The sequence below is a fragment of the Polypterus senegalus genome, chromosome 6 (genome assembly GCF_016835505.1).
Source record: "Polypterus senegalus isolate Bchr_013 chromosome 6, ASM1683550v1, whole genome shotgun sequence".
Classification (NCBI taxonomy): Eukaryota; Metazoa; Chordata; class Cladistia; order Polypteriformes; family Polypteridae; genus Polypterus; species Polypterus senegalus.
In genome coordinates this window covers 46,603,152-46,623,995 of record NC_053159.1, presented here as the reverse complement: position 1 = coordinate 46,623,995, position 20,844 = coordinate 46,603,152, and the positions used below count along the sequence as shown (strand labels likewise).

Genomic DNA, 20,844 nt, shown 5'->3' with positions numbered 1-20,844 from the left:
CAATCAAGAACAGGTATCCCATGGTCCTTAAACCAGGTACTGGTAGTTTTGGCACTGTGTGCAGGTGCCCAGGTCCTGTTGGAAAATGAAATCTGCATCCCCATAAAGTTCATCAGCAGCAGGAAGCATGAAGTGCTCTAAAACTTCCTGGTAGACGGCTGCGTTGACCTTGGACCTCAGAAAACACAATGGACCAACACCAGATGACATGGCACCCCAAACCATCACTGACTATGGAAACTTTACACTGGACCTCAAGCAACGTGGATTCTGTGCCTCTCCTCTCTTCCTCCAGACTCTGGGACCTTGATTTCCAAAGGAAATGCAAAATTTACTTTCATCAGAGAACATAACTTTGGACCACTCGGCAGCAGTCCAGTCCTTTTTTTCTTTAGCCCAGGCGAGACGCTTCTGATACTGTCTCTTGTTCAAGAGTGGCTTGACACAAGGAATGCGACAGCTGAAACCCATGTCTTGCATACGTCTGTGTGTGGTGGTTCTTGAGGCACTGACTCCAGCTGCAGTCCACTCTTTGTGAATCTCCCCCACAGTTTTGAATGGGTTTTGTTTCACAATCCTCTCCAGGGTGCGGTTATCCCTATTGCTTGCACACTTTTTTCTACCACATCTTGTCCTTCCCTTCACCTCTCTATTAATGTGCTTGGACACAGCTCTGTGAACAGCCAGCCTCTTTAGCAATGACCTTTTGTGTCTTGCCCTCCTTGTGCAAGGTGTCAATGGTCGTCTTTTGGACAACTGTCAAGTCAGCAGTCTTCCCCATGATTGTGTAGCCTACAGAACTAGACTGAGAGACCATTTAAAGGCTTTTGCAGGTGTTTTGAGTTAATTAGCTGATTAGAGTGTGGCACCAGGTGTCAATATTGAACCTTTTCACAATATTCTAATTTTCTGAGATACTGAATTTGGGACTTTCATTAGTTGTCAGTTATAATCATCAAAATTAAAAGAAATAAACATTTGAAATACATCAGTCTCTGTGTAATGAATGAATCTAATATACAAGTTTCACTTTGTGAATGGAATTACTGAAATAAATCAACTTTGTCATGATATTCTAATTTTATGACTGGCACCTGTAGTGTAACACTTAGGTTCATCTTAGTTAACTTATTTGAAAGTTGGAGTGTGTACAGATGTGCAAGCGTGACTTGTAATTAAAGAAAATTCAGTCATTTCTTTAATGAAATACGCCTTCATTAATTTCACTTGAAGAAAACAAAAAAGATAAAAGACCGTGGTCTGGACTGACCTGATTTAGGAATTCAGCAGAAGGCCTCAGTCAATAAGGAGGAGCTTCCACACAGACTGGTAAAGTAACTACAAATACTTAAAGGGCAGGACTTCAGGGATGTATTTTTTACAAGGAGATCAGTTCCTGAGATTTTTAATTCTTGAGTTTATAAGGCTTCTTTTGGTGTTAGTTTATGTAAGAGATCGCTTCTCCAAACCATGCATTAAAAAAGATAAGAACACTATTGTAACAGCAGTTGCCTCTCTAACAGAGAGCCTTCTTTTACATGGCATTCTACAGCTCCTGGCAAGCAGTCATCAAAGTATACCCAATGAGTAATCACTGGAGCAATTCATTAAATAGAAACTAAATAGTAATAAATACAAACAAGAAATTATTTGCATATAACTTAACACTAGACTTGGATTGTGATTCAGGTGGTTTGTTATTTTCTTGCAAGCATTTCCGAATCTCATTGATTCTCTTGTTCCGTGCTGTGCAGCTGCTTTTTTATTTTTCATATTGTGCACACACAAAAACTACTCTGGTATCTGAAAATGTGATCAAACTTGTTTGCCTTTGCAACTAGTTGATAGATGAATGTTAAAAAAGGAAAAATAACAGTGACCTTGAGCAAACACATCTAAAATATTGGGTTTTGTTTGTCAATTTTGACAATAAATGGAATTTCTGAAATCCTCTGAGAATTATTTTACTGACATATTTATAGCTGGCCTAATGAAGTAACAATGCATGTTTACATAATTCATAGTGTACTGTAGTACTAAATGCCGCCCTGTATAATTACAAAGCACGTAAAGACTCCCTCTTCTTTTTCTACATTGTGTGTGTTATTGCCTTAGTGTTCTTTAGTAAAAGGCCTGCTGTTTGTTAAGGTCATGTAGAAGGTTGAACTGAGCGAGAGTTTGAGTGAGAAAAGCATTCACTTGACAGCATTGTTCACTGTAGGCTATTATTGGTGTCTATAGTTTGGGAGTTGTCATGCAGTGTGTTTTTGTTTTTACGTAATGCCATACTTTTTTCTTATAATAGCCAAGAAGGAAAGATTTTTGTATTTAATAACTGGGTCTTTCAGTTTGTATGTGTGTGTGTGTATCTTCCAATGTTGTGAGCAGGGTTTTATTAGAGGATACCCCTTGTTGGGCTGCTGATGGTCAAGCTCTATAAACCTTCCTATCTGGGTGAAATTTTAGTCATTCATCTAGTTTCATATTTACCAACCCACTGACACCTCTCTGGCTATGCTACTACTTGTAATAATAATTCCTTACATTAATATAGTGCTTTTCTAACTGCTCAAAGCACTTTGTGTATAGACAACATTACAGTTCGTGTGTGTGTATTTTTTCTTCTTTTCTTTTCTCCTGAGCTATGAAGCGCTGCTTCGGTTTGCTCCCCCAAAACATTCTCCCGTCCAAATTTTTCTTCACCAGCTGCCACTGCTAGAACTGCAGAATCGGATAAACGCGCAGTAAAACAAACCACCAGACAGATGTTTTTGCTTTCAGGTAGGCCAGGAGCAGCTGGAAAGCTTTGGTTTACTTTAGTATTTTGATTTCTCACATTTGTGTGTTGCTAGCTTATGTGTGTTCTGTTAAAAAAATGCTGTGTATAAGGACCACAACACACAGAGCCAGCAACGGATGTGACAAGTGTGTTAAGTCGTGCTGCGTTATTATTGACAGCCAGTAAACGGCACTGTGCCCATAAAAGAGGCAGAAGGACTGCGAGGTTTTTGGTGCTTTGTGTTAATAGCAATACTGTATTTATATAACCAGTCCCATAGACTGAGATCAAGGGGACATTACAAACTTTCTTTTTACATAGCTGAAACTACTGCTCAGTTTAAGTTGTGCCTCTTTTCTATGTAGGATAGTCCTTTAAAATGAAAAGGTGTTCAGTCTATTGTACTTGTCAAACAGCTTTAAAGTCACATTCCAACAGTGGATTCATAAAGTATTCTCACCCTTTGCTTTCTACACACGTTTTAGTGTTTTGTAGATTTCATTTTAAATGGATACATTTGCCAAGTCACCCGTCTCTCCCCACTTAATAACCAATAATGACAAAGTAAAAACGTTTTTAGAAATGTTGGCAAATTTATTAATCAAAAACTGAAATCTGCCATTCATATTAAGTATTCAGCTCCTTAACTCAGTACTTTGTGGAAGCCCCTTTGGTGGGAAGTACAGCTACAGTCATGTGAAAAAGTTTGGGGAACCCCTCTTAATTCTTTGGACTGTGACGGCCATTCCAGAACATTTTACTTCTCCCTCTGCATGAACGCCTTTGTAGATTTCAAAATGTGTTTTGGGTCATTGTCTTGTTGGAATATCCAACCACTGTGTAACTTCAACTTTGAGACTGATGCTTGAACATTATCTTGAAGAATTTGCTGATATTGGCTTGAATTCATCCGACCCTCGACTTTAACAAGGGCCCCAGTCCCTGAACTAGCCATACAGCCCTACAGCACCAAATTTGACAGTAGGCAGCAGGTGTTTTTCTTGGAATGCGGTGTTCTTCTTCCGCCATGCAAAGCACATTTTGTTATGACCAAATAACTCAACTTTTGTCTCATCAGTCCAAAGCACTTTGTTCCAAAATGAATCTGGCTTGTCTAAATGAGCATTTGCATACAACAAGTGACTCTGTTTGTGGGGAGTGCAGAAAGAGTTTCTTTCTCATCACCCTGTCATACAGATATTCTTTGTGCAAATTGCGCTGAATTGTAGAACGATATACAGATTCACCATCTGCAGCAAGATATTCTTACAGGTCTTTGGAGGTGATCTGTGGGTTGTCTGTAACCATTCTCACAATCCTGCGCATATGCCGCTCCTGTATTTTTCTTGCCGTGCCAGACCTGGTTTAACAGCAACTGTGTCTGTGGCCTTCCATTTCCTGATTACATTCCTCACAGTTGAAACTGACAGTTTAAACCTCTGAGATAGCTTTTTGTAGCCTTCCCCTAAACCATGATACTGAACAATCTTTGTTTTCAGATCTTTTGAGAGTTGCTTTGAGGATCACATGCTGTCATCCTTCAGAGCAGAGACAAAAGGAAGCACAACTTGCAGTTGATCACCTTAAATACCTTTTCTCATGATTGGACACCCCTGTCTATGAAATTCAAGGCTAACGAGCTAATTCAACCAATTTGGTGTTGCAAGTAATCAGTATTGAGCCGTTACAGGCATTTGCACAGCCAGTTTTTCACATTTGATTTAATTTCACACAACTAAATACTGCTTCACTAAAAATCTTTATTTGGAAACACTCAGACGTTCCTAGGAAATGAAAGACATACCACTGTTATCTTTTTTGTTGAAAATAGAGGAAATTATTATGTAGGCTGAGAGGGGTTCCCAGACTTTTTCATCTAACTGAGTGTTCTTGAGTAAGTTTCTACAAGCTTTGCACACCCTGATTTGTGCAGTTTATGCCATTCATCCTAGCAGATCCTCTCACATTCCATTAAATTGGTTGGAAGGTGTCAGTAAATTGCCATGTTTAGGTTTATTCACAAATACAAAGCTTGCAGTTCTGCCTAAAGAGTTACATTTTTGTCACTACAGTTCATTGAACCTTTTTCCTCCTTTAAACTGTTATATGCCTTTTACCCAAGAATGGCTCCTGCCAAGATACTCTATCTTTGACAAAATGCTGCTGAGATGGTTGTCCTTCTGACAGGTTCTCCTATAGCAGCAGGATGCTCCTTAAAACGCTGTTAGAATGGAAAAGGGGGTTCTTGGTCAACACCTGCACCAAGGTCCTTCTTACCTGGTTCCTCACTTTGGCTGGACAGCTAACTGTTTTGTTTCACAATTATTGATGGCAATGTGCTCCTAGGAACACTCAAAGCTTTTGAAATGGTTTTACACCCTTGCACTGATTCATGCTTCACCACCATTTGATTTGCGGAGGTCTACAGAGAGCTCCTTGGACTTCAGTTTTCATCTTGACATAGTGTGAATGGTGGGATCTTATATGCAAAGGTGTGCACCTTTCTAAACTGTGTCTAATAAATTTAGGTTTCCTCAGGTGGACAACAATTACATTTCTAAACACATCACAAAGATAATTTAGGCAAACATGATGTACTTCATCACAATTTGACTAATTAAGTGTTTTAATTATGGAGAAATACTAGGGGACTTTGTCCCCTGCTTGCTTCACTCACCAACCCCTGCCCCCTCCCCCCACCCCGCCTGTGCTACGTGCCGTTTTGAAGAGGGGGGCTGAATGCACCCCAAGGAGACACGGTCGTTCCTCCGAAACCCCCTCTTAAACAGTAATACAATAGGAAACAAATCAGTATTTTACCTCCTCTTTGCTCCATCAGCTGCTGGCTTGCTGCTGCTGCTGCTGCCATATCGCGTGATCTGCATCTTGTACGGTGCTTTGAACATTTAACACTAGAATTACCAGAGCCTATGAAAAAACTCGTAGATCCATCCCACCTTAATACACTTCTCACCTCTCCATCAGCGTCTTTTGTCCTTTAAATGTGTTTATAAGCAGCAAGCAGTCTGCTATCACATCCCCCACCAGCGCGCAGTTTTCTCAGCTCAAGTCTGTTTACCTGCGTGTCAGTTGCTTGGAGTTGTAAAGAGTGAGAAGTCAAGCAAAATGAGACCTTTTATAAATACTATATCGTTATTTGGAACACATGCATTTCATGTGTGTTCAATGTCTACAATGATCTATGTGAACACATCGTTAAAAAAGAAATGTTTTTCATGTTTTAGTAATAATTGACAAAATGTAGATATGAAGTTTATAATGTGTGAAGCCTGATTTCTAAATATCAAATAAACACTTTCACAAAAGGTACAAATATAACAGAATAAGAGCACTTGTATTTAAAAATATAACTGCAGAAAAAGAACCCGCGTTAGGGTGCGACATTGACACGCATTTACTACGATTGCTTCAGTGGCACAATAGTATGAACTGTAGGCTGGTAATCAAAACTTCACGGGTTCAATCCACGACGACTCCGTTTTGAGAAGTGAGCTGCTTTTATTCTTACTATTTTAGAATAAAAACATGCATTTGATTTCAGTCTGTAACAGCCGGTGTAATTGTATGATACTTGTAAAGGTCAGAATTGGGGTTTTTTTAATTCAGTTTCATTCTCTCAGTCGCGTTCACATTCCTACCCAACCGCCCATTGGACACTGCTGTTTTCACATAAAGCCGCGCTATACTTGTGACTTTAAGCTGTAGGAAGTAAATAAACCAAGGTAAATAAGTAAATTACATTCGATCTGGCTCTTATATACAAAGCACAGTGACGGCAGCTTCCACCTGCAGCTATAGACTCTTCAGTTCACAAGTGACTCTCCACGCTAGTGTTTACATCTGGACAGTGTATGTGCCCTAAAAAGAAGTCTGACTGCATTCTCGTACCAATGCTTGCGAACTGAAGTGTCTGGATGCACTTTTCGTGGCATTACATGTGTATTTTTTGAGCATGCCCATGTCGCTCAAACACAGGAAGCTCTGCAGTGTACTTGTGACTTTAGGCTGTAGGAAGTAAGTAACTAAATCCAAATAAATAGCATTCGATCTGGCTCTTATATACAAATGAGTGAGAGAATAAAGTTGCGGAAGCTGCCGTCGCTGTACTTTGTATATAAGAGCCAGATCGAATGTTATTTACTTATTTACCTTGGTTTATTTACTTACCTCCTACAGCATAAAGTCACAAGTATAGCGCGCCTTTATGTGAAAACAGCAGTGTCCGATGGGGGGGGCGGTAGAGTAGGACCGTGAACGCGACTGAGAGAATGAACCTGAATTACTTAGTAATTTCAGTCAGTCAGTCATCGTCCAACCCGCTATATCCTAACTACAGGGTCATGGGGGTCTGCTGGAGCCAATATCAGGCAACACATGACACAATACAAGAAACAAACCCCAGGCAGGGTGCCAGCCCACCGCAGGGCACACACACACCAAGCACACACACGGGACAATTTAGGATCACCAATGCACCTAACCTGCATGTCTTTGGACTGTTGGAGGAAACCCATGCAGACAAGGAGGGAACATGCAAACTCCACACAGGGAGGACCTGGGAAGTGAACCCGGGTCTCCTAACTGCGAGGCAGCAGCACTACCACCACGCCACCATGCCACCCTTATTTAATACAGTAAACTTCAAATACCAAATGGATATGAACTACTAATAAGAAGAGTTTATTACCAGTTGTAATCACACATAGTCAGGGAAATGGGCACAATGTGCACACATACACTCTCACAAAGATTGAATCAAATATAATTAATTATTATCTGATCTAAAAATATGAGTTCCCCATCAGGTGACAGCTCTACACAAAATCAGCTACTGCTGTTATGATGCAAAATCACAAAAAGAAGACCCTTTCCACACAAACAGTTTAAATAGTTATTCATTGATCGTATACAATACAACTTCTTTTCGTATCACGTTCTTCACTGAGTGCAGGCACAGAGTGTTGATTATAGAAATTTGGCGCAAAGGAAGAGAAAGAATGTTGTGTGGCTGGACTTTAGGCCGTTAGCCTTTTATAGCTCTGTGTTCAGCACTGTTCTTGCCTTCTGCATATTTTCCAGTACTAAAAGAAAAAACAAGATTGTAAAATACATTAGAACTTTCAAACTGAGCATGTCTACAAACTTAAATCAAACAAAATAAATACTGATAGCAAAGCGCAATTCAGTTTCATCTTCAGCATCTTTTGTTAAATATACCAGGTTTCGAATCTTCTTATTCCAATACAGGACAGGAGGACAGGAGCCTACCCTGGCTGCACAGAGCACCTTGCAGGAATCAATTGACAGTTTTTTTATTGTTTTAAATATAGTCATTGCATACATCACTAGACATGGTAACAAAAGATGAGTATGGGAAAAGTTTCCAGCAATGGAAGAAGTGCTGGGACAAGGGTATGACATCTGAAATGGTGTATTGTGACAGTGAATACAATGGAATTGCTGTAAGTTGTATAATAAAGTTTTTCAACAATTCTGGGAATGTTTAGGTCTACCTTACTGTGACAGAAGACAAGGATGGATAGGAATCTGGCCAGGATTGTTAGTATTTTCTTCCCTGACTGGGATGCCAGTGTAATGGAAGGCTGCCTCCTGGGGTGATGTACTGTATTCCCACAGTACCTGTACTGTATAAATAAATGTTGTTGTCGTTGTCTTGGAATCCTAAGTTACGAGAACCATAAACTTGAAAATTTGTGTATGAAAATTGCCGTTATTGATTACTCTGCAAGTTAAAGTTCCAGTGAAGAATCTTAGCAGTTCATGGTGTTCCTTTGTACTGCTTTGGTTACATACCTATAATAATTTTTCTGTCCTTGTAATTCCCTACAAAACAAAACAGCAACACATCTCTTAAGGTACCACAGCAGCAGCTCTCTGTTCTCAGCATCTGCTTGGTGGTGACAAATGAATTCCATCAAATTCACAACGTGTCTCTAACCAGCTCTCTTTAGCAGTCTGTGCAGAAGCAAGTGACCCTGACTTTCTTCTTCATGTCCCAGATAATTTGGTAATTAGCAACTAGACAGACCTTTCACAAGCACAATAACCACCAGAAATGCTTTATAAATTAGTCAGGCCCCCTCAATGGTAAATTGGAAAGACAAAAAACTAAAATAAAAGCCTTGCGAATATGACTTTCATCATGTGCCAGACTCACTTGTGTCAGACGTGTTTAATGACCACATTTCTGACAAATCCTGTGGCCCGGATCATCACTGCAACGTTGCATAATATGGTTGATAGCTGCCCAGTGCCAGAAGTATGGTACTTAGGTTAAGCTGTGAAGGTCCATGAATTGAAGGTTGGGCTCAAGGTTCCAAAAATGAACAGATGATTAATATCCCCTTAGCAAAGTTTGTACAATTAGAATTATGGGAAGTCAAAAGAAAAGCATTGTTACAATTAAAAGGCAGATGCAGACATAGAAACGATACATCCTATGTGAGTGTCCAAGTTCACCGGGCGTAGAGGACTTCAGTATTCATTTATTGATTGACTCAAAAAGCACAACTGTAGTCCTGAAAGCAAAATGTTGCTTTCGCTTTCTTATGACTTTCATTTGCTGCCTCTTTAAAGTGATGTACAAAAAATTTTGTCAGGTAATACAACACTGATATAAGTTATTATTTTCTTATGTCCCTTTAAAACCAATACTTACATAGTAATATATCTTCATTAGTGTAAGTGTACTTATATGTTGGATGCTTTCCTACAAGGTCATTCCGAACTGTTAAAGAAGGATCTAAGAAAAAGAAAAAAGAATATTGTTATTTCATTTTAGTACCTGCAATTTAGTGTGATAGAACTAACAAAACTACGTCTGTATGAAATTTCAGACATTTCTAATAAGAATAAAAACAAGAAATACCAAACATTTCTTGGAATTAGCCTATTATCACCTTTCTGAACAGTGTCTAGCTCTATTTAAGTCTCTCCCTCTTGACATACAGAGACCAAAACTAACCACAGAGCTCCAAGTGAAGTTTCTCAGGTACACTGTGGAAGTTAAGCATATCCTTGGCAATACTTGCTATGTAATTAAATCATACTGGCAATCTTAATTATAGTTAAACCCTGTCTTCACATAAAGTGTACTTTATTTGTTGTGCATATCTTCATATTCTTATTTCCTATGTGTAAAGCTTCACATATATTACATTTCATTTTCCACATTTCTGTCCTCCTCTGAATTCTGTTCAGGTCCATCTTTAATGATTTTGCTTACACTGCTGTATAAAGCAATCCACCTCTACATTACATTAATCTACATTAATGCCAGGAAGGCTAAAACAGATAGAGAGGGATGGAGGCATAGACAGACAGAGTCGATCAAAGTACAACAATAAACAGAAAATAACATCCCCTGTAGCCTTTGTACAAACGTAATTACAAAGATGGAAGCAAGCAATTAAAATCCAGACCTGGTGATAGCAATTATATGTTCTTTGTCCTTCCAACAGAAAATGTTACTGTTTTAATTTAAAACACTATGGAAAGTGCTGAACAAATAGGAACGCAATTTTAGAAAATCTAACAAGTACCCTCTTAAAACTGACTGATATATTAATACAAAAAACGCTGATTAGTTAGGAGTGTTAAGAGCAGACAGAATAATGTGTGTAGTCAGTCAATGCAGCACAGTGGGTCGGTGTATTGCCTTAAGTTATTATTGAGTACAAACTAATCCAGTAAATAAAGAATTGCTACACCTGTACTATTGTTGACACTAACACTATTCAGGGGTTATCTTAGTTAAGACAATAATGTATACACGAGAATTTACACTTACCATAAAAACAAACTACCGCTTGTCTATCAGTTTGTCGTACTGTGGTGGTTTGTGTGTGGCTGTGATGCTGAAAGCTATGCCACCTGTATCTCTAATACTAGTAGGGTCACCCATGGTGGAAAGGTTCTAGCGTTGCTTCCAGACTAAGAACAGACTAGGAAGAAGGATGCAACAATCCACTTCCGAAAAACTAGCCCCTGAAAACCCATACATAATAACAAAATACTGTCTGATATAGTGCAGGAAGATGAGAGTACCCCCAAAACCCCCCCACTGGCAGGTCCGAAGGCACTCCATATAACTGGGGAAGAAATGCCTCCGCAAGGTAGAGTCAACTGAAAGGACGTAAATTAAGTAAAACCTGATACTTCAGGAGCTTCATTTGCTGATGTGGCACAACTCAAAATGAAAAGAAACAGCTGCCAACACCCATTAATAAGCGGGACAAGCATGAATGTGGGCAAACGGGGTATTGTCAAAAATGAAATGGAACACATCAATATCGGCATCGTCGGCATCAGTGAGCTGAGATGGACTCACTTCTATCATTTTCAATAGGACAATTATACCATCTACTACTCTGGGAGCGAGGGAACAAAGAGGAATGGCATTGCACTCATCATCAGGAAGAACATCTCAAGATACATCTTGAAGTACAATGCGGTCAGTGACAGGACAACATCTATGTACCTACAAGGAAGACCAATCAGCACAAATATTATACAAATGTATGCACCAGCCACTAAAAGCTACAGATAAGGAAATTGAAGATTTATTACCAAATTCTGCAAGCTGAAATGGATCAAAGTTGCAGTTAAGACATACTAATAATCATTGGTGATCAGAACGCAAAAGTGGGAGACAAGGAAGAAGGAAATACGGCCTTGGAGATAAGAATGATGTGTGACCAAGTTTTGTAAAACCAACAACTTATTCATTGCAAACACTTTTCTCCATCAATATTGATGGAGAAGTTCAATTTCAAAAGTGAGAACAAGACTGGGAACCGACTATGGAAGAGACCAGCAACCTCTCATGTCCAAGTTCAAGCTGAAGTTGAAGAAAATGAAAGCAATGCCACAACAGCCAAAGTATGATCTTGAACATATACCACCTGCATTTACAGACTGTCCCCAAAATACAGGTAGATCTGTTGTATTGAACACAAACGATTGAATGCCAGACGAACTGCTGAACGACATCAAGAATATCATACAAAATATGCCTAAGAAGACAAGAAAGGAAGAGAAGACCAAGGAGGATGTCAGAAGGGACAATGGAAATTGCTCTTGAATGTAGAAAAGCCAAAGCAAGGATTGAGGAAGTAGAGGAGCTAAACGGAAAATTTCAATGAGCAGCTAGAGAAGACAAAGCAAGATATTACAATGAAATATACAAAGACCTGGGGCCTAATGCATAATGTCATGCATAGAATTCACATTAAAACATGGTATATGGGCAAAAGTTGAAATGTGCGTACACACAAAAAAATTTAAATTCAGAAAACCATGCGTAAGCCAACTTCTACACACTTCCACTACATAAATGCCAGTCAACGTGAAATGTAACGCTCGTGCACACGCCTGCCGCCCCACTCCTACTCCTCCCAGAATTACGCCCCTTTGAATATACAAATCAATATAAATTTTTCCTTTAAGTACAGCATTCTGTGCATCATTATATTGTTACAGGTTGATTGCAATCAGATGCCTTAAACTAAAAAACAATATGTGGATAATTCCAGTGTATTTAATAAAGCCGTGTCAGGGATGTGAATCTAAAAAATGACGCTGGGTGCCGCCAGTTTGCAAAACTAAGCCGAAAACGTGTGGACGCAGTGGTTGTGTGAGAATTTGTGTGGCTTTACACCAAGTTTAGTTTTTATACATCGTGATGTGAGTATGGAAACGGGTGTATGCAACATTTTTGTGCTTACACACTGTTTATACATGAGGCCCCTGGAGTTGGAAAACCAGAAAAGAACAACACGGTGGGCATTTCTCAAGCTGAAAGAAGTGTGGAAGAAATTGAAGCCTTGAGTTGCAACACTGCAGGCGAAATATTAAATGATGCAGAAGGAATCAAAAGAAGATGGAGGGAGTACACAGAGTCACTGTACCAGAAAAAACTGGATGATGCTCAACCATTCTAGGAGAGATGGTACTGAAGGAGGAAGTTGAAGCTGCGCTGAATGTATTAGAATATGGGAATTACCAAATAATAGCACTGATATCTCACGCAAGCAAAATCCTGCTGAAGACAATTCAAATGCGACTGGAGCAGTACATTGACAGAGAGCTACCAGAGGTGCAAGCAGGATTCAGAAAAGGATGTGGAATGAGACATATGATTGCTAACATGAGATGGATCTTGGCTGAAAGCAGAAAATACTGGAAGGATATCTACCTGTGCTTCATCAACTATGCAAATGAATTTGACTGTGTATATCACAGCACATTATGGATAACTTTGAGAAGAATGGGAATCCCAGAACATCTAATCATCGTCATGTGGAACCTGTACATGAACCAAGAGGCAGTGGTTTGGATAGAATAGGGGAATACTGAATGGTTTAAAGTTGGGTGTGTATCAAAGTTGTATTCTTTTACCATACTGTACCTATTCAATTTGACCATTCATTCATTATCTAACCCGCTATATCCTAACTACAGGGTCACGAGGCTATTCAATTTGTATGCTGAGCAAATCATCTGAGAAACCAGACTATACGAAGAAAAGGGTGGCATCAGGATTGGAGGAAGACTGATCAACAACCTGAGATATGCAAATGATATAACCTTCCGTGCTGAAAACGAAGAGGAGTTGAAGCATCTACTGATGAAGATCAAAAACCACAGTCTGCAATATGGATTACATCTAAATATAAAGAAAACAAAATTCCTCCCAACTAGGTTAGAATGCAACATTACAATAGACAGAGAACAGGTTGAAGTTGAGAACAATTTCATTATATTTGGATCCACAATCAATGTCCATGGAAGCAGCAGTCAGGAAATCAGACGATATACTGCATTGGGAAAATCTGCTGTGAATGACCTCTTCAAAATGTTAAAAAGCAAAGATGTGTCTTTAATTACTAAAGTGTGCCTGGTTAACAAGCAATAGTATTTTCAATCGCCTTGTATGGGTGTGAAAGCTGGATGATGAATAAGGATAATTGATGAAAAATTTTGATTTATGGTTCTGGCAAAAAACGTTGAACATACCATGAAAAGTCAAAAGAACAAACAGATCTGTATTGGAGGAAGTGCAACCAGAATTCTTGTTAGAGGCAAGGATGGCAAAACTCTACCTCACATTCTTTGGACACATTGTCAGGAGAGGGTATATAAACCTTTAGGTCTGGCTAGTTGTAGTCCACATCAATTTGAACCTCTGTCTATGCGCTTCTCTTTGTCTTGATCCAACCATGGAAATCACTTGCCTTGTAAGTGTCTTTTATTTTTTAATGTTTGCTGTCTGCTATGTATTGCTTTGTAAATCATTCTTTATTGACTTTGATTGTACACCTGTAAATGCTTTTATGGTTCTTTTGTATATATTTCTGTTCACAACAGGGTATGTCCAGTAAAAGCCTTCAAGAAAGCTTGCTCATTCCTTGTTGTTTTTAATGTGGATGTGCCAAGTTGTTTAAGCTCTCTGCGGCCACATTGTATGTACAGCGCGGAGTGAGGCAGAAAACCAATACATTCTGCTTTTTGCAACTGAGAGGTCATGGCAGATGTTTACCAACTGGCCAATCAACCATAAGCGTTACCTAGTAGGTAAATGACCCAATCGATCAGATTGCGAATCAGACCTAAGAATGTAATTCTCCGATCTTCACCCTGTCAAATGGCACCCTCTGGCATTCCCTCAAGAATGTATATCTTCCATGGCTTTGAAGTCACCTTTACCAGGAAACTGTTTGGGGCACAATATATTTTTAAAAGGAGTAGCCCTCACTCCCTTTTAGGTGGTATTTCTACAAGAACTCCATATCTAAGGAACACTGATATACAACAAGTAATACTTTGTCTTTTAACAAGTTTTGCAATGCACTTTAACTTGTGATATTATAGAATTAAGAAGTGGATCAGTCAGGAACAATTCATGGTAGGTTATACATTCAATCTACTTTTAGGATGCAGTTTATTTTTTAAGGCAACTAGAGGGCTATGCCCCCTGCTCGCTTCGCTTGCCAACCCCCATGCGGGCACCACACACAAGCCACTTCGTGTCTCTGCTGCTCATGTATGGGTAAGCGGATGTACAATTTAAACAGATTATCTTCATGGGAACTGTTACATATGCATAACAGAACAAACTATTTTACATTACAGCAAGTATTTAACCATAGTTAAAAATAGTAAAACGTAATACATTGAAATAAAATTATGTTTCATGTTGCATTAGAGTAATTCGTTAAGTTATATGTTTTCATTCTGTTTGGCTTTGAAATTAACACGCAAATACTTTTTAAACTTCTGTCTTTCGAAACTATTATTGCTGGGACTTCCTCATATGTTGGTTTATTATAAATGCAACCGTGATCTTTCAGATTCATATAGAAATCCAAGAAAACTTCTTTTTCTGTGTTTTGCAGATAAATTTCGTGTAAAGCGCAATACTTTTGGATGTATGGATTTGTATCCATTACTGGCTGTAGAATTTCTAATACATCTGATCGTTTAACTCTTTCAATTGTATGTTTCATTGCTTCTCCGTGATCTATACTAATAAAAGGCAAAGCCCTCACTGACTCACTGACTGACTCACTCACTCACTGACTCACTTATCACTAATTCTCCAAGTTCCCGTGTAGGTAGAAGGCTGAAATTTGGCAGGCTCATTCCTTACAGCTTACTTACAAAAGTTAAGCAGGTTTCATTTCGAAATTCTACACGTAACGGTCATAACGGTCATAACGGTCAACAACGTCCGCCATGTTGAACTTTCTTATTTACGTCCCATCTTCACGAAATTTGGTAGGTGGCTTCCCTTAGCTAACCAAAACCAATGTACGTGCTTATTTCGTTGGTATGACGCCACTGTCAACCGCCATATTGAATTTTCCAACATCACTAATTCTCCAACTTCCCGTATAGGTAGAAGGCTGAAATTTGCAAGGCTCATTCCTTACAGCTTACTTACAAAAGTTAAGCAGGTTTCATTTCGAAATTCTACGCATAATGGTCATAACGGTCAACAACGTCCGCCATGTTGAACTTTCTTATTTATGGCCCCATCTTCTCGAAATTTGGTAGGCGGCTTCCCTCCACTAACTGAAACCAATATACATACTTATTTCGGTAGTATGATGCCACTGTCGGCCGCCATATTGAACTTTTCAACAGTCTTTGTTACTTATGGGCCCATCTTCAAGAAATTCTATTGATCAAAGAACTGTCACTTACCGAGTGGTTTCCATGCCCGGAGATACCACCTACCTTTTCCATTCTCTTTGTTACATATTGCACGGCCATATCAGGCTCACTCTTGATATCTGGAGGAACATTCTGTCTTATGTATTGAATGACTGGGACAGGTTCAAGGTGTGGACTGATGACGGTACAGGAGATAATTATACTACACAGTAACACTATAAGAGTGAAATGCTTAAGCCCTTCACCTATGGTTCTGCATGTGAGTTGATGGCTGCCGCTGAATTGTTCGGTTGTCGCTTTCAAGTGTACCGAAATGGCCAAATATTTTACACCTTTCGACAATCGTCAATGCCTCTTAAACATCTTAGATTCACAGGTGACGATTTCAGTGGTGGACACTTTGATGTTTATGAATGTTTCAACTCTCAAAAGCTGGATGCGAAGTTATTGATGAAACTGGTTGTGTACTTGCAACACTTGACAGATGCCGAATGTCACTTCAACACAACAAATCCTGCAAATACTGTCGTAATTGAAACAAACCATGAGACTCAAACCAATTATGACAGCAGCAATCCAAGCTGTGAGATTTGAGACAAGATTACTGTTCACATGGCCAACTGTAAGTTACATGCTCAAGAGTAAGCTCAGCGCACAGCTTCGTCATATTACAACCGGAGGGCCAAACTGACAACATGGTATATAAAGAGATCCTTAACAAATAATTATTGGCATATTGTCCCATAGTTTAAAAAGGTTTAATTTTCTTCTTAATAAAAATTTGAATGCAGTACTTCACCGCTGCGAAGCGCGGGTATTTTGCTATCATAAATATAAACCTGACCAAACTGTGGTTTCTTCGAAATTAAACTTGTAGTAGCTTTAATTGTTGCGGGAACACAGATTCTCATAGCATATGGTCCTGAATTGTGTAAATCTACCTTTTGAGCATTGATTGTTGCAAACGTGAACAGATTATTGTAAATTTGGATCTTTTGCCTGTAGTGTTTGTGGATTTCACTTTCACCAAACAACAAATCTTTTAATTCTTGTGGATACGCCTCTTCATTGGGAAGAAACTCTACTTTTCCCTGATGATAACACGAATTAGACGATCTACAAGTCTCCGACTTTAAAGCCGAACAATATCTACATACTTCTGTCACATCACCGATCTCCATATATTCAATCTCTTTCTGCTGTTCTGTTATTTCACCGAGTAATAATTTCCATTAGTTAGCGCTAATAAGAGCTTTACTATCAGTTTTTTGAGACTCTCGAATTCTAGTACTTTCATAATCTCTAACCTGCTCTGCATGTGTATCACGCCAATGTTTTTGAACCTCTTTACAATGTTCTACTTTGTCTTCTACTCTTTTGTCTTTTATTTCCAACTCCGCTTGGACCTGCTAGGTTTTCAGTTCTACTTGGTGTGAGCTGATTATTACTTTCCTTATTTACCAAACTTGCACTTAGATTATTATTGTTCTTTTTTGAATTCTTTTCTCTCCAACACTTTTGGGCCTCTTTTTGATATGCTGCTCCTTCTTCTTCGCGCAGTTGTTGACATGTCATCTAGAACGTATAAAATTATTGTCCAGGAAAGGACTACATTGAAGGAAATGAATAGATTGTATGTCTTGTATTAAAATAAAGAAAATGTAAAATATTATAAGAACTTAGAGAACAGGAACTGGAGCACAGGAACTGTGTCTGACAATAGCATTGACATGAATGAGCGGTGAGTGGATCGTGGACGTGGTTGTAAATGGTTGAGATAGGAGGTGGGGGACTTGTTAAAATCTCTTGGCAAAAAGTCTCGTCTCAGGATTTCCTTTTATAATAGAAAGATTTTTTTTTTCTTTATGAAAAAAAGCTTACAGGTACATGATAATCTGTAAGAGGATGCTTTTTATTTAGTTAATTGAAGAAACTGACTAAACTGATATTTATACTGTATGCATGTAACATTTTTATTGTTTCTTAAATTGGTGGATGCAATTATTTCAAAGGAAGTAATTTACCTACCAATAAAAATAATGCGTGGCACATAATATCCGTCTGGAGCCAAGTTGCTATCAGCAGTCTCATGCTGGAATAAAGAAACATACAGTAAAAAGGAGCATATCAGTGTGGTAATTCTAATTTTTACTATAATTATTACTAGATATCTTTTTGTTAATAATCCAAACACTTACAAACCCTTAAAATTAAATTAGAGTTAAATACATTTCCAGTCTATAATACACCAAGTGTCCACTTTAATTAACTTAATACTCCTACCTGTTAGCAAATTGGTGCCACATTTGCTATCAGGTGACAGATTCAAATGCAATTTCATTTAATTCACTGACACGAAAGCTTCCATCACATTTGTATGAGAAGTTGTGTGTTGCAATATACTTTGTGTCAGTGCTGCACATGGCTGTTACTTGCTTCTGTCTGTCATGACAGCCTCTGTTGCCCCTTTCATCAATAATCTATTGCTAAACATTTTATGCGGTGGTCTAGTATGGAAAGAGCAAAGATGCTGTTGTGTGTGAAATCTTCCTCAGGGTTCCTGTTAGTAATAAACACACCCAAGAACACCTGAGTGCCTCATCTCATGCCACGTTCAAAGCCGTTTATTCTTATTTGGAATATGTACACATTGCCAAATTTAAATGCCATTGTTGATGTTATGCTCAAGTCAAGGTTCCTCCCCTGGCTTATGTATAAGTTGTTTTTTGACTTCCTTTAATTATTTGTCAATGTTTTTTATTATTTACTAGCTGTCTCCCGTGGCTCTGCTCACGTAGTAGTGAAACAGGACAGGCTTTAAAAATCAATAAACAAGTGGAGGCAAGGTCTGCTCCAAAATCTGGCCATAGGTAAAGTGCTCCGAATGGAGGCTGGTGCTCGAGTGAGGATGGCCCTGCCTGGCTCCCCACTCCTGACGTCATGCTTCCCCCTCCCCTCGGCCCGCAGTCTTTGTCTCATATTAGCATGAATAAATCGCTCCTGCAAGCAAACTATGATAATGAGAGAAGTCACAAAATCAACCGGAATGTTCAAGCAAATCGTAGAAAAAACACGATCTAAATCCGTTAAGTAGTTCTCTCATGAAAAGCAGGCAGACATAAAGACTGACAGATGCTATATTTTATATATAGAGAGATTATAATATTGTTCTATTAACTTATTATTTCTATTAATTTTATTCTATTTAGTTATTATTTAGCTTCTACGTATTGAGATTTGTTTACTGATATTCCATGGATTTTGTAGGTGGTTCCCCAACAGATGTGACCACCTGTCAATCACTGTTAAGGGGCTGCTCTTGGTTCTATAAAGGCTGATGGGTAATGCAGTTCCTCCCTGTTAATTGAATGTGTTTGGTGAGAGTAGTTCTCATTTTATTTATAGCTTCTTTATATTTACTGTTTTTTGTGACTTCTGCTGCTGTTTTAAGGATTCTGATTTCTGTATTGGGTCTTGTTTGCTGATAATTCCTATTTGGCTTTGGATCATTTTCTTGTATTTTATACTAATAAATATCAAATTTCCTTTGAGCTTGCCTCATACCCCAGCCTGAGTTGCTATGATACTCCCCTTGGAGAAATATACAGTCATAAGAAAAAAGTTTGGGAATCACTCTTAATCTTTGGATTTTTGTTTATCATTGGCTGAGCTTTCAAGGTAGCAACTTCCTTTAAATATATGACATGCTTTATGGAATTACAGTAGTATTACAGCAGTGACATTAAGTTTATTGGATTAACAGAAAACCTGCAATATGCATCATAACAAAATTAGACAGGTGCATAAATTTGGGCACCCCAACAGAGATATTACGTCAATACTTAGTTGAGCCTCCTTTTGCCAATATAACAGCCTCTAGACGCCTCCTAAAGCCTTTGATGAGTGTCTGGATTCTGGATGGAGGTATTTTTCACCATTCTTCCATACAAAATCTCTCCAGTTCAGTTAAATTTGATGGCTGCTGAGCATGGACATTTTTCTTCAAATCATCCTATAGATTTTCGATGATATTCAAGTCAGGCGACTGTGACGCCCATTCCAGAACATTTTACTTCTCCCTCTGCATGAATGCCTTTGTAGATTTCGAACTGTGTTTTGGGTCATTGTCTTGTTATAATATCCTACCTCTGCGTAACTTCAACTTTGTGACTGATGCTTGAACATTATCCTGAAGAATTTGTTGATATTGGGTTGAATTCATCCGACCCTCGACTTTAACAAGGGCCCCAGTCCCTGAACTAGCCACACAGCCCCACAGTAAGATGGAACCGCCACCAAATTTGACAGTAGGTAGCAGGTGTTCTTCTTCTGCCATCTTTTTGTTATGACCAAATAACTCAATTTTTGTCTAATTAGTCCAAAGCACTTTGTTCCAGAATGAATCTGGCTTGTCTACATGAGCATTTGCATACAACAAGCGACTTAGTTTGTGGCGTGAGTGCAGAAAGGGCTTTCTCATCACCTTGCCATACAGATGTTCTTTGTGCAAATTGTGTTGAATTGTAGAACGATGTACAGATACACCATCTGCAGCAAGATGTTCTTGCAGGTCTTTGGAGGTGATCTGTGGGTTGTCTGTAACCATTCTCACAATCCTGTGCATATGCCGCTCCTGTATTTTTCTTGGCCTGCCAGACCTACTGGGTTTAACAGCAACTGTGCCTGTGGCCTTCCATTTCCTGATTACATTCCTCACAGTTGAAACTGACAGTTTAAACCTCTGAGAGAGCTTTTAGTAGCCTTCCTCTAAACCATGATACTGAACAATCTTTGTTTTCAGATCTTTTGAGAGTTGCTTTGAGGATCCCATGCTGTCCCTCTTCAGA

General features: G+C 38.8%; 1 protein-coding gene across 1 annotated transcript in view; it reads right to left on the bottom strand.

Annotated features, from left to right (window-relative positions):
- Positions 1–7,459: 7,459 nt before the first annotated feature.
- Positions 7,460–20,844, bottom strand: part of LOC120531017 (anterior gradient protein 1-like) — a 52,091-nt gene continuing 38,706 nt past the window's right edge. Inside the window, exons 7-9 of the mRNA XM_039755958.1 lie at positions 18,026–18,089; positions 9,480–9,563; positions 7,460–7,881 (exon numbers count right to left, since the gene is read on the bottom strand). Of these exons, the coding sequence (XP_039611892.1) occupies positions 7,832–7,881; positions 9,480–9,563; positions 18,026–18,089 (198 nt within the window). The 3' untranslated portion in view covers positions 7,460–7,831. The remainder of the gene's footprint in view (positions 7,882–9,479; positions 9,564–18,025; positions 18,090–20,844) is intronic.